The sequence below is a fragment of the Carassius auratus genome, chromosome 21 (assembly GCF_003368295.1).
Source record: "Carassius auratus strain Wakin chromosome 21, ASM336829v1, whole genome shotgun sequence".
Taxonomy (NCBI): Eukaryota; Metazoa; Chordata; class Actinopteri; order Cypriniformes; family Cyprinidae; genus Carassius; species Carassius auratus.
The window spans coordinates 15551289-15569126 of NC_039263.1; the positions used below are offsets into that span (position 1 = coordinate 15551289).

General features: G+C 38.0%; 3 protein-coding genes and 1 long non-coding RNA gene across 5 annotated transcripts; 2 read left to right on the plus strand and 2 right to left on the minus strand.

Annotated features, from left to right (window-relative positions):
• Window positions 1-331: 331 nt before the first annotated feature.
• Window positions 332-5356, minus strand: LOC113038681 (uncharacterized). 2 transcript variants are annotated; one of them, XR_003274806.1, is made up of 4 exons: window positions 5315-5356; window positions 4967-5004; window positions 3149-3270; window positions 332-563 (listed from the first exon to the last, which is right to left on the minus strand). It is a non-coding gene; the product is annotated as an uncharacterized LOC113038681 (long non-coding RNA). The 2 variants fall into 2 exon arrangements; XR_003274805.1 differs by lacking the exon at window positions 5315-5356 and having other exon boundaries at window positions 4967-5271.
• Window positions 5357-6994: 1638 nt separating this feature from the next.
• On the minus strand, window positions 6995-8868 carry htr1ab (5-hydroxytryptamine (serotonin) receptor 1A b). The gene has a single exon (XM_026196282.1). It carries the CDS (start codon window positions 8494-8496, stop codon window positions 7255-7257), a length of 1242 nt encoding a protein of 413 aa, XP_026052067.1. The 5' UTR covers window positions 8497-8868; the 3' UTR covers window positions 6995-7254.
• A 1483-nt stretch (window positions 8869-10351) lies between these two features.
• On the plus strand, window positions 10352-14331 carry rnf180b (ring finger protein 180b). The gene is made up of 7 exons (XM_026196281.1): window positions 10352-10490; window positions 10943-11041; window positions 11161-11253; window positions 11344-11988; window positions 13179-13392; window positions 13476-13601; window positions 13692-14331. Exons 1-7 carry the CDS (start codon window positions 10473-10475, stop codon window positions 13883-13885), a joined length of 1389 nt encoding a protein of 462 aa, XP_026052066.1. The 5' UTR covers window positions 10352-10472; the 3' UTR covers window positions 13886-14331.
• A 94-nt stretch (window positions 14332-14425) lies between these two features.
• rgs7bpb (regulator of G protein signaling 7 binding protein b) lies at window positions 14426-17829 on the plus strand. Its single transcript, XM_026196283.1, has 6 exons — window positions 14426-14958; window positions 15526-15692; window positions 15791-15921; window positions 16129-16273; window positions 17108-17178; window positions 17300-17829. Exons 1-6 carry the CDS (start codon window positions 14809-14811, stop codon window positions 17389-17391), a joined length of 756 nt encoding a protein of 251 aa, XP_026052068.1. The 5' UTR covers window positions 14426-14808; the 3' UTR covers window positions 17392-17829.
• The last annotated feature ends 9 nt before the right edge of the window (window positions 17830-17838 follow it).

Sequence of the window (17838 nt, forward strand, 5' to 3'; positions counted from 1 at the left end):
ACTTCACAGTAATTTAGACATCGCATTACTGTGATTTAGCGGTAAGCTTCTGTAGAATTAATGTATTTAACTGTGAAATTACAGTTGGTGTCTATGTATTACTGTAATTTAACAGTAAGCAGCTGTAGAATTCATGTATTTAACTGTGAAATTAGTGTCTATTATTGTAATTTAGCAGCAAGCAGATGTAGAATTAATGTATTTAACTGTGAAATTAGTCTATCTATTACTGTAATTTAGCAGTAAGCAGCTGTAGAATTACTGTACATAACTGTGAATGTCTATCTATTACTGTGATTTAGCATAAATGATGGACCAAACAAAACTGATAAACAGTGACATAACTTTTATTTTTTAGAAGTAAAATACAATTTAATTACATGAATAAAACACTGGGCAACAGGGATTGACACTGGGTAACAGGAATGTGTGTCAAAAGAGAAAGAAGGAGACAGAGAAGAGAGAGTGAGGGAGAGAGATGTAAGAAAAGACAAAAAGGTGGTGTCGCAGGTGTCTCTCTCCTTCCCTCGCAGCTGGCACCTGCATAGTGTGGGTTCTATCCACTATATACAAAAGATAAGAAAGACAAAAAGTTTAAGTTACTCTGTGGTGGACTGACTCACTGTAAGTATGGTGCTCGCATTGTAACACTAATCCTAAAATGTCTACAATTTAAGTAATTTCAACTATTAAAAAAAATGTGAATAGTACTCTCAATTAATATTAAATCAACAAACCAGGACTCTAATCACTCCTGTTACATTTACCCAGTCCTAATATTTTTCACGTGAGTAACAGGACTGAAAGTAACATGATTGAGGTTAAAAGGTTAGTTCACCCAAAAATGAAAATTCTGTCAGTAATTACAGAGCACAAATTAAGATATTTTTGATGAAATCTGAGAGCTGGATCACTCCTCCATCGGCTTCTAAGGGTTTGAAACTTGCTGGCCCAGAAAAATGTATTAAAGACATCTTTAATATAGTCCAAGTGACTCCAGTAGCTCAATCTTAAGTTTATAAAGCGACGAGAATACTTTGTGCGTAAAAAAAACAACAACTTTATTCCACAATTCATTTCCTTCTCTGTGGGCGTTGAGTTTTTTCATGTAGTAAAACAGCGTAGCGCTTCTGTGTTATACGTCACACGTAGGCTGACTATTGGCCGACGCTGGTCATGTGTGTGATGCATGTGACGTATAACACAGAAGCGCTACGCTGTTATACTACATGAATTCACCCGAGGCCCAGAGAGAAGGAAATGAATAGTGGAATAAAGTCATTATTTTTGGGGGGGTTTTGCGCACAAAAAGTATTCTCGTTGCTTGGTAAACGTAAGATTGAGCCACTGTAGTCACTTGGACTATATTAATGATGTTTTTAATACATTTTCTGGGCCAGCAAGTTTCAATCCCTTAGAAGCCTATGGAGGAGTGAGACAGCTCTCAGATTTAATCAAAAATATTTTAATTTGTGTTCCGAAGATGAGAGAAGGTCTTACGGGGTTGGAACAACATGAGGGTGAGTAATTACTGACAGAATTTTCATTTTTGGGTGAACTAACCCTTTAAGCAAAAATTGCATGCTAAATTGCATAGTAATTCAACACAGTAGCAAGTAATGTAAATTTACACTTAAAACTATTGTAAAGTACTGTAAATTTCACGTTTTTTAGACGTCAAGGCATGTTAAAATCAAATAAACGTAAAAACAATTAATTTTACACATTTATTTTGCAGTCTGTCTAAACTCTACATTGAATCAGGAGACACTATAGAACACATTAAAGGGATAGTTCACCCCAAAAATCTTTGGAACACAAATTAAGATATTTTAAGAAATCCGAGAGCTTTCTGTATCCTCCATGGACAGCAATTATTTTACTTTCAAGGCCCGGAAAGATTGTTAAAATAGTCCATATGTATACAGTGGTTAAACCTTAATGTTATGAAGCGACGAGAATACATTTACTGCGCAGAAACAAAACAAAACAAAACAGAATACCGACTTTATTCAACATTTTTCCTTTCTGTGCCAGTATCCGATGCTGTTCACGTGATGTGTTCTCGATCATGCATGTGATTGCATTGGGCACAAAAAGTATTCTCGTTGCATCATAAACATTGAGGTTGAACCACTGTAGTCACATGGACTATTTTAACGATGGTTTTACTACCTTTCTCGGACTTGAAAATGGTTATAACATAGTAGTCTATAGGTGGGATCAGAAAGCTCTCATATTGCTTAAAATTTTCTTAGTTTGTGTAGAACAAAATTCTTGTGTTTGGAACATCGTGAGGGGATGTAATTAATGACAGATTTTTCAATTTTGGGTGAACTAACCCTTTAATAGCTTCAGTAAACTTCTTACTGCATAACTACATCTAGCTTAAAGGAACACGCCGACTTTTTGGGACTTTAGCTTATTCACCGTATCCCCCAGAGTTAGATAAGTCCATACATACCCTTCTCATCTCCTTGAGTGCCTCTGTTTGACGCACCCACCGCTAGCCTAGCTTAGCACAAAGACTGGAGGTAAACAGCTCCAGCTAGCATACTGCTCTCAATAAGTGACAAAATAACGCCAACATTTTCCTATTTACATGTTGTGATTTGTATAGTCACAGTGTGTACAAATAACAAGGTCATATGAGACACAACCATCTTCTAACTGTATACATACTGGGAACTATATTCTCAGAAGGCGAAGCACTGCTACTTCTTTGGAGTGATTTACTCCAATTCTGAGCAAACTCTCTGCTCCTCACCACAGGGCTTCTCAGGTGCTGTGAGAAAATCACTCCTTCTGAGAATATAGTTCCCAGTATGTATACGGTTAGAAGATGGTTAGAGTCACTGTGACTATACAAATCACAACATGTAAATAGGAAAATGTTGGCGTTATTTTGTCACTTATTGGGAGCAGTATGCTAGCTGGAGCCGTTTACCTCCAGTCTTTGTGCTAAGCTAGGCTAGCGGTGGGTGCCTCAGACAGACTTACGGCAAGCACGGAGATGAGAAGGGTATGTATAGACTTATCTAACTCTGGGGGATACGGGGAATAAGATAAAGTCACAAAAAGTCAGCATGTTCCTTTAACACAGATACTGTGTTTCATTAGTCCGTTCTTAAATTGGAACACAGCTTACATTAGATTGACATCCATTCGAAGTCAATGAGCTTCCTGATAAGAGTGCAGACTTGCTGGTTCATGTGACCTCTCTGCCTCTTAGATTTTGTGCCTGTCTCTGGGTTGATGCCCAAGAAGCACCTACGAACAAAAAGACAGAAGAAACCTGTTAGTTTAATTCGTGTGATGAAAAAAGTGTCAGTTCCCAGTCACCACCTTCAGTGGGTCACTGCTTTTGCAGTACAGAGTCAAACTAAAGTTAGCTCAGTTTAAACAAAGGTGTAATTCAGGTGTAAGTACTGTAATTCAGAAAAAAAATGCATGGAACTGAACTGAAAAACATTTCCATCACAAACACAGTCAAGAATAGACCTTCACCAAAGTAGAGGTGTGTGATTTACCTAGGCAAAGCATTCGCACACAACAATTTACATAATTTACATGTTCCGTTTGCAGAGGATGGAGTAAGAGCCTGTTGCCTGTCCATCTCCCTATGGCTGTTTCTACTTGTACTCTTCCTCCTAGAATTATTACCCGTTCACAGATGATGTGATAAACATTTCATTTCTTATATCTTTTTCACAATAAAGCACCCAGTTTTTTAGTTGTTTCTGACTTTAAGCTTTGTCTCTGGTCTAATCTGGTCTGGTCTCCAGCACAGACACACAAATTAAGGCCCCATCCACACTACTGCGTTTTCGTTTAGAAACGGAGTATTAAAACTAATATCTCCGTCCACACCAGCGTTTTAGCTGCGTATAATGCGGTGTTCACACCAAACGCGAATAGAGCGTCTCGCGCGTTTACGCGCGTCTGGAGGTCTCGCGGCGCGAATGGGGCGTTAAGTGCGGCGCGGAAGACGCGAATTGACGAGCGAATAGAGCGCTTCAAGCGAAACGCGCGTTAAGCGCGAATGGTGCTTTTTGTGCATTTAGCGTTTGACGCGAATTCGCGTCTGCCGCCCGAGTTGAAAAATTTGAACTTTGGCGTCAATTCGCGCCGCGTTAATCAATCAGGAGCCTGCTAGGAGTCACTCATTCAACAGTATGTTCCTGCAGCCTCCGGCTGTGCAGGAATACCCTTCTCCACTCATTCAACAAGGAGGAACGACAGATGTTGTCAGTGAGCAGTCAACCGGAGCTATATGACAAAAGTTCATATTTCTATAGAGACAGGAATAAAAATGACCTATATATATGTATATATATATATATATATATATATATATATATATATATATATATATATATATATATATAACATATTAATAGATAAATTGAATATAGGCCAAAGATAAGAAACGTTTCATTTTACCACAAACGAATTATATTTGATCTTGAACCACTAAAGACACATCATAGCCAGCGGCAAATGTCAGAAGATCTAGCCGAGGTAAGGCTACTCTCGGCGGATACATGATGACGGAGCTCCCGCTGATCGCATGGAGCTCATCTCCGAGATCGGCGAAACACATTTTTTAAATAGACTCTGTCATTATAAATAAACCGCATATTTGAGTTTAAAACAACTACATTCTCGCCTGAAATACTTTTAAAACTACATTTCATGACACAATAACAGTAATATTTTGAAAATTATCCGAATAAAAATGGCGGTTGAAAATGCTGCGTGAACTCAGCTGGATGAAGCCCCCCATTCATTTTTCTGTTGACGAGAAAGACAACGGTTGCTCCGTTTCACACACACAGCAGGGAAGAAAAGCATAAAGTTACTAATTTGAGATGAATTTAATCCACCTTTGCCCAAATCCACAAACACCATAATTTATCTAGTTAATAATAACTGTCATAATACCCACATTAAGGCCACATCTTACCTTATAACTTTATTTATCGTCGGTCAATGTAGAAAATGCTGTGGTAAAAGAGAGAACGCTGTTAGAGTAACTAAGATAAGCTTTAAGTAAAGCTAAAGTTAAATGTTTCGACGGTGTATCTAATCAGACATCTCACAGTTAACTTAATACGGTATAATTAACACTACAACCAACGTCTTTTCATTCAAATTTGCGCGCTTAATCGTCGATGCCAGTCTGCTCCAGCTAACTTACAAAAACATGACAACAGAACCTACAACTAACCCTAATTTGGTTCATACTTTTAAATTACATGCACTATCATATAAAAAACATCAAATTGATAAGGTTTGACATTTAAACACTTACCGCTGTCTGAATCCACCGAATGAGACCACGAAGATCAGAGAGCTCTGATGACGCTCTGATGACGCTGCCGCAGTTGCCACTCAAAAAAGACGGCATTCACAGTAGTTTCTTGTAAAAGCCCCGCACCTGCATTATTTTCACAGTAAAAGTCTAAATATGGTATTATATTGTGAATTATCACAGTTAAAGCCTGTGAAGTGGTAATAATGTAATTAACTGTGAAATATTACAGTTATATATTGTGAAATCCTGGAAAATTTTTACAGTGTAGCTATTGAGCAGGTTTTGTTGTGAACACTTGGCAACCCTTTCCGTTAAACAGGTAAAGTTATTATTACTAACATAGCGGAGTCGTCGAAAAATACATTGCCATCATGTATTAAAGATAAAATAATCACTTTATTCAATGTTTAAGTGAATAAAATAGCTGACAACCTTACTTACTGGAGTTCATCAACTATTGACGTCTCTCTCACCGGACTTGTCTCTCTCTCTCTCTCTCTGTGTGTGTGTGTGTGTGTGTAGGTGATGTAAAAGAGCAGAGCTGGCATTTGGGCCAAAGCACTGTGAGGCAAGGGGCAGACTAAAAATCTTTCTAAACTTAAAATGCATTTTTGGCCCGTTTGTGTTGTTTTACACAAGTATTTAAAGTATAAAGCATTTTTATTTACAATACAGAGCATGGTTTTTAATCTTATTTTAGTGCTCTTGCCTCCCACCACCCCCCACCCAGGGATTTACGCCTAGTGCAATCCTCCAAAAATTTTTATAATAATAATTCCTTATAGAGTTTGAGTTTGAACTCACAAGTATGTAGCCCAGTTGCCTGTTTTATTGACTTTTCACATTTTAATTTCCAGCACTGATGGAACAAACAGACAATTATGTTTCAACAAGAATTCATCAGTTGACATAAACAGTGCCAGCTGGGGATCTGTTAATATAATTCATTGGAACAATTTGCACTGGCACATTCCTGTTCATGTAAAAGCCTTGAGATTTAATAAAGTCTTTATTTGAGGAATAAAGAGATATGTGCGGTGGAGCATCTTGTTGAAAACATTCTTTTATGAAGGGAGTTGTTAAGAGGATCTTTCGGCCTCTCTGTTGCTTCTTTGTATCCATTGTTTCACGCAGGGTTTCCACAGGGGATGAAGGTGCAAGTCAGGATTAATGGGTTTTAAAGTGCCTGGCAAAGAGGTAAAGTATAAAGATGCATTTAAATGATGGACTGAAAGTGACGCATCAATAAATGTACAGCTGTCTCTTGAGAAATTAACACTTCCTGTGATTAGCTTTTTGAAATCCTTTATCTTAAATGTGGTCATGTGCCATCAGACATAGTAAAAAAAATTAATAGGTTGACATTTATATTATTCATATTGATACTTATATAATCCAAGTCAATGTTATGAACATATCTTTACAGGCGTCAAATGTTCAAGGTGACAATTCACATAAGATGTCCTTTGAATTTTTTTTCTTGCTGTTGCTTATTTGATAGACAGCTTTAAATATAATATGAATTAATACAATTTCTATTTAATTATTTAATTCAATTATTCTTTGAGAATTGCACAAGTTGTTGTTCTCATTCATAAACATTAGTATTTATCATTTTTGGTCTGTGCATATGATTAGACAGAAGGACAAGGACACAAGGTAAATGTACAGTGGGACTTTTTATTTTTTACATCATGGACATGATCTTTGTTTGTCATGGACATGAAATAAACATTTGCAGTACACATTATGTAAAATGACATCATAACATATACATCTGATACATAAAATCAGGATGGATCATGTATATTTATAGTGTTACTACAGAGCAAGTTTGGAGTGCTGTTGAAATACACCACTATTGTTTTTCTGAGCAATCAATAGGCCTACTGGATAAACTCGTTTTTCTGACAGTTAAAACTGAAAAGAGGGTACGTTTATGGTCTGCAAAAATGACATTTAATGATTTTCTTGAAGGCGCTCTGAAAGTCTTTATTGAAGTACGCGTAAATGATGGGGTTCAAAAGCGAGTTTGAATACCCGAGCCAATTAATGACGTCGATGAGCCACAAAGGCATATCACAAGACGGACAAAAAGGGAGCACGATTGCTTTGATGAAGAATGGCAACCAACACACAATGAAAGTGCCCATTATAATGCCCAGCGTCTTCACTGTCTTGCGCTCGCGCGCCAAGGCGAGCTTCCTCTTCGCCTCGGTGTTCTTCTCGTGTTTGTTCTCGAACAGAGGGACAGAGTTTGGCGTGTTGGGAAGAGGCATGTTGTTTTTGGAGTTGCTGTGAACCTCGATGATCTCCAAAGACTCACCGTCTTCCGCGTGCTTCACCGCGCCGTTTACGCACGCGGCGGGCTTGGGTTCGACTGCGCTTTTCCAGTTTTTGCCCAGCTCTCCGTTCGCTCGCTTAAAAAGCGCAGGTGACACAGTCAAACATTTCACCCTCTTCTTCTCGGGCTTTCGAACGGTTTTGCGAATGCGAAATCTCGCCGCTTTGAATATGCGTCCGTACAAGACCAGCATGAGAATCAGAGGGATGTAAAACGCGCAAAAGGTGGAATAAATGGTGTACCATGGGTCGTGGCTGATCATGCAAGCTTCAGGATTGGCCATGTCTTCTGCTTTACTCTTAGGTTGAGATTTCATGATCAACATGGGTGGAATTGATATCGAAAAGCCGACAAACCAGGTAACGGTGATTAAAAGAGCGGCACGTTTTAATGTCCTTTTCTTCATGTAGTCTATTGGGTTGGTGATAGCCCAGTATCTATCCAAAGCGATTGCGCACAGATGCAGAATTGAAGATGTGCAACATAAAATGTCTAAAGAAATAAAAATATCACAAGTTACTTGTCCAAGCGTCCACTTGTCTAAAACTTGGTAAAGAGCTGCCATTGGCAACACAAGCACCGACACCATGAGGTCCGTCACGGCAAGTGATCCGATCAGGTAGTTTGCAACATTCTGCAGCGATCTTTCCAAAGCAATAGCCGCCACAACACACGCGTTTCCAAATATGGAACATAGAATGAGCGCGCCGATCAGCAAAGACGTGGAGATCTGATAACTTAGTGGAACCTTCACAGGTAAAGTCACATTGTCGAGCTGCTGATTTAACCCACTGTCGTTCTGAAAAGATAAGAACGTGTCGTTGTTTTCTTCCATGTCGCGTAGAGCGTAAAATTAGCAGAACCTCATTAAACAGCACTACTCCATTCAGAGGAGCTCAAACACTTGAAGGCGATGCCAGCCATCAACATTGTTACTGACGACTTGTGACGACGCGGCTCCATTTATATCAGCAGTGACTCTAGACGTCAGTTACCTACGCAGGTGTACCGGGTGGGCTCGGCATAGAAAATGCACGCGCGTTTTTCCAGAATTTCTTCCAGTGAGATCCATCCATCCTCATCATCCGATTTGTAGCAACAAACTATTGAAGCAATTCCAACATTTGAATGCTTGAACGATGCTTTTTAAGACGGGGTCCAATTCCCTCAATTTCCAAAGGAGTGAACTTTTTCTTTAGAAAGCAACTTTTTTTTGCTTTCGTAAAGCTTGTTTTCGTAAAGCTGAAAATTGTATTGGTGCTGCTGCCACCTGCTGTAGCGCGTCTGCTGCTGAGAAAACAACGTTTGGCCCAAACACCTCTCCTTCATCCAGACCCCTGAGTAGCCTATTCAGTGTTGGGAAGGTTACTTTGGAAATGTTACGTAATAGGTTACAGATTACAGGTTACCCTATTTGAAATGTAATAATGTGTAGGCTAGTTATATATTTCAATTAGATTTTATTAATGTAACTGATTACATTTGATTACTTTTTGATTAGCCTACATTTCAACATTTCTAAACTTAATCATTTTGAGACATTTAGAGCACGCAGGGTTAATTTTACAAAGCTACTGTCAGACTTTCAAAATCCTTCTTCCCTTGATTTAAGATGATTAATTCTATAACATGCACACAAAATCAGACTTTAGCACCTCTTTTACTTTGAGATCAGGATTTAAAATCAAGGTATGATACTGTTTTTGAAACCCAGTATGTGTAGGTATGACAGGAAACACTGCATCTAACATTGCCTTGGAAAAAAACTCTTAGTCTAATCTTTAAAAAAAGTCAATACATAATAATCCAAATAGGAAATTAAACAGTTATCAAATAAGCATCTGTCCTATTTTGTGTCCTAAACTGCTGAAATAATGGTGTCTATTATTTGAGAAAAGTCACTCCAATTTGGGAAATAAATCAATATGTGTGTGTGAAAATATTAGGCTTTACTGTAATTTAATTCTCAGTAGCTGTGAGAATACAGTTAGGATTAAGTCAGCTAAAATGGGCCACATTTTGGTTAATGACTTTCACACTCAAATAAACTATGCACAATATCAAATTTTTTCTGAGATATTTTTTATAAATTAGCATGGGTCTCTTATAATATATATATATATATATATATATATATATATATATATATATATATATATATATATATATATATATATATATATCATTACAGACTATATAAAGTTGAAAAAGTGAAAAAGCATAATAGGACCCCTTTAACATTAATTATATTTTTAAAGACTGTTTTGTATTTGTATGGATACATAGGCTATTATAAACATAGCCTATATGTGTGTGTGTGTGTGTGTGTGTGTGCGTGCGTGCGTGTGCCATAGACGGTAAAACAAAGTTATTCAAACAATTCAATAGTCAAAACATATATAGGCTATTGGGGCTAAAGATGTGAAGTCGCAATCGCCTGAGGAAGTAACAAAACGCCGCTCCAGCGCATTTAACTTACACCACAAATATACCACAAGCAGTTGTGTTTAAAGCATTTTTCGATTGAATTTTCCATGTTCCTATAGGTCTCTCTTCAACATTTTTATGCATTCGTCTGCTTTAGGTTAGGACATTTTGATTGATTTAATAAATGAATGAGTAACATTATGAACGAAATAGATTCATTATTGTGTACTTACGGTATTTACGCCTGTTCCGAGGCTTTTTCCCCTCTGCGGCTTCCGTAGCGAATGCAATTGCACTTCGAGTGGTTAGTACAGAGCCAGTTTGTTGTTTTTAGCCTTTTAGCCAAACAACTTTAGGTGCTCTTCTGAAATCCCGTCGAGGAAAATGGCTAGCTCTTTCGTGGTATGCTATTTTTTTGGTACATACGTAAACCAAATGTTTAACTGAGACAAACAGGAAGTATTTACATAACAATGACTGTAAAAACACCGGACAGTACAGGAACTAATACTGTAGATTTTTCATTAAGAACACTAACTTACACTGTTTAAATATCCGTACAAACTTGACGAGAAAATTAGTGCGAGTTTAGATAGTTAATACAGTGATTCTTGCTGTGTTGTAATAATTTTAATGTTGTTTGTGGCAAGAGATTGTATTGGCCTGTTTTATGCTCAAGCATTAAGTTTTCTAATGTGCAAAAAAAAAAAATGAAGACATACAAAGATGACAACATATTACACTACTTAAGAACAATAAACTATTTATGCATGCATTATATTGTGTGTAATACTAATCTACCTAGGGATTTGTACAGTAATAAATCATGGTTTTCTAATGCACATTTCAATCAGACTGAAGAACAAGATCAATCGGGGACACTAGAAGATCCAACAAACCTTCGCTGCAGAAAGTGCCGTAGATGTATAATAGACTCGACCAGCCTCCTGAAGGTGGGAGACTTATGATCTAAAACTTATAATATGTTGTCTTTGAAAGGTAACTGCAGTATATTGGGAAAGGTTTAAGATTTTCATTCATGTAAAAGTGACATTGCTTTATAATAATACAGGCAGTAACATCAAGCGAGACTGCAGGCACATGCAATGTGTGGCATTTGAATGTTGAAAATTTGCCAGATTGGATTTTGGCAAGTGTTGATCAGGTAGTTCTCATTTCTTTGTTTTTAATTAATGCAATTGGGCTTTTGATTTCTGAAAATTATCGGTTCTGATAAAATGTGCATTTCTTGCAGGCCAGTTGGACAGTGGGGAAATTAAACTGTCAGAATTGTGGAGCTCGCTTAGGAGGCTTTAATTTTGTAAAGTGCTGTAAATGCTCCTGTGGATGTGATACAACTGTACATCTCAGTAAGAGTCGTGTTGATCAGGATCTAAAACCTCCAGTTCTTCTGACAAGACTAGGAAGGACTAGAGAACATACCGTGAGGAGGAAGGAGGAGGTGGAGGCTCTCCCTCAGACAATAAGCTCAGCTCCCTCTCCTTCCTCAACCCTCAGCTTTTCCTGTACTGTGTCCCATGTAGCCTCTGCTGAAAGTGAACTTGAGGTTGAGTCAACTGAAGAACCACAGATTCTTGAGACTGTTGAGAGAGGCACAGATGTTTCTTTGCCTTCTGAACTGCCACCACAGCTGTCAGATTATCAGGAGAGCTTAGAAGTAAGGCATGTGGGTTCTGCTTCCCAGAGTAGAAGCTCTCTGGAAAGAGCTGTGAATCCAGAGGAGGTCAGACTCCGAGTGATGGAGGAGCCATCAAGAAGCATCTCACCCAACCTAGAGGCAAAGCTCTCCAAAAGAGAGAAAAACCGCCTGAAAAGCCTAAGAAGGAAGCAGAGGAAGAAGGAGAATTGGATTCAGAGACAGCAGGAAGCAAAAGATCTGGTGAGATATTTTAAAGTTGTGAGTGGTGCTGACTCATTTTGTTCTTATTTGTGAACTAAATCAATTTAACTTCCCTTCAGGATGTTCATTTAGATTTAATTGAATTGCAATCAAAGACATTTATAAAAATCACACATAACTTATAGTCCAAAAATAAATAATTTTGAATAATTATGGCTATTTATACCCTGATATGCATTTCTTCTGAAATGATCAGAAATTTTTCTTAACACAGACATACATTTTATAAAGGTTTTTAAATTTGGCAAACAACACTACACATTGTCCAACAGCACTTTACATTATCAACGTTAAAGCTTGTGAGATTGCAATACTTTACATAATGTCAACTCCATAATTATAGCAGCCTGCTTAAATATGAATGAAAAATGAAGATATCAAATATATGGATGATTAAATGGATAATTAAAACTGACTTTTTACACTGACAGATGTTATAAGTTTCATTTCATTTTAAAGGCCCATTTACATCAAGAATGATATTTATAAAAATAAATATAACAACAGCTACTTTGCATAATAACTCACTGTTTATGTTCTGAAAGTGATTGCAATGAGATCATTCCTTTGTGACATTATTGTTATAGCTGTGGTGTGGACTTCCCTATTCTTATATAATTCAAACGATTATTATAACTTTATTGTTACATTTAAGTATTTGGCATATCTAAAGTGACTTGCACTGCATTCAGTGTATACATTTATTCAGAACCCATGATTTTGGCATTTCTAGCTCAATGCTCTACTGTTGGAGCTGCAGGAAAATTATAGTTATTGGGGTGAATACGGCTTTTTTTGTTGTTGTTTTTGCCACATTTGATTTACAATTCTGCATCCTATTTGCTTCCTCAATTCTGAATGGTACACAGCTCTATATTGTTAAATCTACGAGGAGTCAGATAAGCCATAAATATGTGAGCTATTAAAAAAAGGAGCTGTGTTGTGCTGAAAAGAGTTCTCGCAAAATGTCAATAATAGATTTGTGGATCAGGACAGGCATAAATCCGAATAATAAGCTGCTGCAAGATCCTGAGGATCTTAATACGCCATTCACAGTTACATGTGGCTGTTGCAGCAGGTGTCATTTTATTGGAGAATTGTTTTTTTCCCCCTTAAACATAATGTATCAGTTCTTCATTCATATTTTATGTGTTATTTCCACCTATCAGGCTATGAAGTGGGACTTAACAGGCAGCGATGATGAAGAAAGGGAGGGATACACATGTGCCGTGTGTTTAGAGGTATATTACAGCCCTTACAAGTGCCATCCTTGCAGTCATGTGTTCTGTGAGCCCTGTTTGAGAACTCTAGCTAAGAACAGGCCAAGCAATACCCCCTGTCCCCTCTGTAGGACCCTTATATCCCATGTGCTCTTTCAGGAAGGTTAGTGGAACAAATAAACTCCATTTTTTGTCATATCGTTTGCAAGAACTTTATCTAACCACCTGATCAACCTTTTGTTTCAGAGCTCAATCAAACTACAAAGACTTGCTTTCCAAAAGTGTATCATTCAAGACATGAGACCTTTCAGAAGACCAACTATTCTAAATGGCCCCTGCCCAACTGTCCAAAGCGTTTCCGCATCTTTTGGGGTTTGTTATATGTCATTTGCAATGCCATTTGTCTTCAGGACACTAGGCGTTAAAAGTTTGCACATTTATTTCATTTTTTTTTTTTTTCAGGAATACAGAGACATGGCGGCCCTGCCAGTCGCTGGCAGTTTCCCCACAGAGCATTTGGCCTGGATGCACTGGATCTGGGAGACATGTGGGGCTGGCCATTTGACATTGACTTTGTGATCATCTCTATCTACTCTCTTCACTGGGTGATGGCGTTCATCGTCTTCTGTGGCCTCTGCTACTTCCTCCTCCTCTGATGTATGGAGGATTAGTTCTCACTTTGATTGCTGGACAAATGAATGTTGTTGACTGTGGACATCTCATCAAGTGCCTCATACTTTTATTTCAATGTAGCTTCAAATAAGACGAAATATTATCAAGGTGTTTTTCTTCCTGGGAGAATCATTTGTGTGTTTGTTTGTAGTTTAGGTCTTACAGGGTTTGTGCAATTCATAGATATCCCGTTAAGCAATTTCCTTACAGCATCTGCCTACTTGACCTGTAAACAGTATTATAATGCAGCAGAAAAGAGAAAAAGCAATAATTCCGGGTATAATGCTTAGTCCTTCTGTACATTTTGATAAGCTGCCTCTTTTTCTGTTACCATAAGGCCTACTTGGAGTGGCTTAGATGCTCGTTTAATGCTAGAACCAAGGTTTATGTTGTAAAAATGGCTTCTTTTACACAGTAAAATGTTTCAGAACATGTTTTGTTGTGTCAATTCATTATACTGGAATGAGATTTATTTATTTATTAAGATTTGGCTAATCTCGTTTGGGATTGTACTTTTTGTTCATTTTAATCCTAAGAGAGAACACCCAGCACAGAACATCCTTGTTTAGAACCAAATCCTAACGTTCTGGAAATATTCTTCGCGAATGTTTCTTATTCCTCACACTAAGCAATTGTGTTACTTCGACGAAGCCGTCGATTCAGGGGTCGTGAAGCCCGCATCTGTGGAGATCCAGCAGCGGCGCTCGGCCCTCGACAGGGGTGAAGGTGACTCGCCTGTTAGTGCGGGAGATGCAGTCGAAGCGTCGCGGACGCTCGCTCGGCTCCGTCACATCATTCTGATCATCGAAACAACCCGCTTCCAAGGATCGCCCTCACCCTCTCATCGAGGACAGGCGGATTAGAGACGTTTTCTCAGTTACGTGGTTTCATTCGTGGATGCGTATGCATGTGTTCTGCACCGAACGGGCGAAAGAACCGCCCCAGATCCGCAGCCAATATTTTTCAAATCGGGAAATCTTCGGTGAGGGATCCGGAGCGCCGGGAGAGCACCGAGAGCACGCGGAGAGCTCAGCGGGCGATGGATGACTGTAGAACGGTGAGCGCGCTGAAGGACAACCCTTGTCACTCTTCTGCGTATAGTATTTTTGGATAGGCTTTTTGTGTGTGTGTGTGTGTGTGTGTGTCTACACGTTAAAATGACCATCAATGATATGCAAATTAACAGGATTAGCGTTAACATGACGAATAATTGCAGTAGAAACGTATAGCCCACAAACATTGATACTTATTACCGATATATGGATTCTTCTAAGATAAACAATTGGTGTTATTATGTTTATTATTTGTGTTTTCATACTGCACCATTGTTTAGAAATGACATTCCTCCCCACGATCCCATGTGTTGCTATGTGGCATCTAGACAATGGCAGCTAAACTCGTGTTTACCCTGCTGGAAAATCCAGTTTAAGCTGCTAGCTATTTTGGAATATTTCTAGCTAGTCTAAAATGATCACCAAGTTTGACTGGCTGGTAAATGGTTTGGTGCTGGTACAAGGTGGTCTTCCAACCCAACCAGCAACCATGTTACAAAACACTGCTTTAGCTTAAACTATACACATTCACTTTCTAAAAATAGACTGAACAGGATTTGTCTTCATTTTAGACCGTTCAGGAGTTCAACACTCTTGTGGCTCTCCATCGTGAGCAGGTCATCTCCATAGGGGAGAATACAATTGACTGTCCTTCTTTAAGGGCACAGATGCACAAGACTCGCGTCAAAGGATGCGCTGTAGCCCAGGTGGCCTATCAAAACCTCATCGCAATCTCTGGGTAAGTCTGTTTGTTAGAACAGCCATGCAGATTTGATGGCGTGTCAGGTAAGATGCCATATAATGTGGTTTCTCTTTTTCTCACTGTGCTTTTCTTAGGCCAGAGGATGGTGAAATCCACCCAGAAATATGCAGATTGTTCATCCAGCTTCAGTGCTGTCTGGAGATGTACATTACAGAGATGCTTAAATCTATGTGTCTGTTGGGTGTTCTGCAGCTCCATAGGAAAGGTGTTGTGTCAATGACAGCCAGCAGAGGACAGCAGATTCTTTACATAAACAGACATGAGTACATAAAGCTAATATACTGCATGCTGAAATGCTACTGTCAGTCTGAAGGTGGTGGGGATGGCACAATAACTACATAAAACAGTCCCTTTAAGCATTCACTGCAAGCAAAACAAAATATAACTTTGACTCTTGTGTCACTCGCTTCAGGAAATGATGTGTGCCCTGAGCCCAACGTGGACTACAGGGTCGATGAAAGCTCTGATGTGCCGATGCTGGAAGATCGATCATCATCACCTGTAGATTTTCCTCAGGAATCCTGGGTCGTATGCACAGACATTGAGAACATAGAGAGGTACAGTATGACAAACTGGATTAATTAGGAAAGGCTTCCACTTTTTCTACTTAATTTACTCCATAGGGATTTGAAACAACCTACCAGCTCTGAGATGAATTACAACATGAAAAAATTTGAAGCAAAAAGTATTTGAAAACCTGAGAAAAAGAAAAAGGAGGACTGTAAACTGCAAACCTTTGAAAGGAATGAGCAAATGCTAATACATAATCAAATAAAAACAAAAAAACAATGGCTGCTGATTTATAATCATTCATTATAGGTGTAAAAACAAAACTTAAAAAAATTTTGCTAAATATTTATGAATACACTACCGTTCAAATGTTTGAGGTCAGTAAGATTTTTTTTATCAAAATGTATAAGTTTGTTCATCAAGCATGCATTAAATTGATAGAAAAATTACTGATAAACATATTCCATGTATTCCACCAAAATACTGAGCAGCACAAATGCATTTTAACATTGATAATAATCAGCATATTATAGTGATTTTCGGAAGGATCATGTGACAGGTTACTGTAGGCTGCTGAAGGATACTGAAAATTCAGCTTTGGTCATTTTAATGTAAAAAAATATATGAAAATAATAAACATGTAAAATTATAGTAAAATTTCACAATATTCTTGTTTTACTGTACTTTTTATCAAATAAATGTAGCCAGGGTGAGCATAAGAGACTTCTTAAAAAAAAAAAAAAGTAAAACATCTTACAGACTCCAAACTTTTGTATATAAAATGGCTTGTCAGTCAATTTAATGGGCCTTTAGGCACTTATAAATAAATAATTTTGGCTATAATCTTTGTTGACGTTCCTATGTTGTGAAATGTCTTCCAGTGATACGCGAGAAATGAGGAACCTTCTAAGCAAACTCAGGGAGACAATGCCTTTGCCACTGAAAAATCAAGGTATGTCTCAAAATTTTTTAAGGAAATTATTCTGATGATATAGTTTTTTCAACAAAAAAAAAAATGCTCATATAGCTAGAAATGTGTTTTATTTTTAAATGCTGTGCTTTTATGTGTGTAGATGACAGCAGTCTGCTAAATCTGACTCCTTATCCACTGGTGAGGCAGAGGAAGAGGCGATTCTCCGGGCTTTGTTGCCTTGTGTCTGGCTGAACCTTCAATACTCTCAAGTCTTCTTTTCTGATCATTGATCAATTTAAGCTTCACTCGTCTCCTTCGTGTCTCTGGAACTGTTTCGCTAATGTAACTTGTCCCTGGACAATGTTAAAACCACTTAATCCCTTGTTGGAGGACAGAATCCCCTCGACTCAAAACCCTGCCAATTGGGTTTTTTAGCAAAATCAGTGGTCTGTTTTTACTTCGTCATGTGCTGTGAAACCATATGATTGTGTAAAAAAGCAAGAGAATGAAGTAAAATAATAACATCTGTCTCTGATTTTATCATAGTCATAAAATTTGTTGTCGGTGAAAGGGCACGTTTAGTTATAGGATTGCTGTATTTCATCATCTTGCTTGTTTTTTTTATTTTTATAAATTTAGCCACTGTGGAATGCTTTTTATTTAGTCTTCCATAAAGGGGTAATTATGAAAAAATATATA

Excerpts from the sequence above, each read along its gene's own strand:
- rgs7bpb (XM_026196283.1), top strand. The coding sequence starts at position 14,809 with ATGTGTTCTGCACCGAACGGGCGAAAGAACCGCCCCAGATCCGCAGCC. Across the intron at positions 14,959-15,525 it reads CGATGGATGACTGTAGAACG|ACCGTTCAGGAGTTCAACAC; the intron begins GTGAGCGCGCTG and ends TCTTCATTTTAG. Across the intron at positions 15,922-16,128 it reads TCTGCAGCTCCATAGGAAAG|GAAATGATGTGTGCCCTGAG; the intron begins GTGTTGTGTCAA and ends CACTCGCTTCAG.
- rnf180b (XM_026196281.1), top strand. Across the intron at positions 13,393-13,475 it reads CCATGTGCTCTTTCAGGAAG|AGCTCAATCAAACTACAAAG; the intron begins GTTAGTGGAACA and ends CTTTTGTTTCAG. Across the intron at positions 13,602-13,691 it reads GCGTTTCCGCATCTTTTGGG|GAATACAGAGACATGGCGGC; the intron begins GTTTGTTATATG and ends TTTTTTTTTCAG.
- htr1ab (XM_026196282.1), bottom strand. The coding sequence starts at position 8,496 with ATGGAAGAAAACAACGACACGTTCTTATCTTTTCAGAACGACAGTGGG.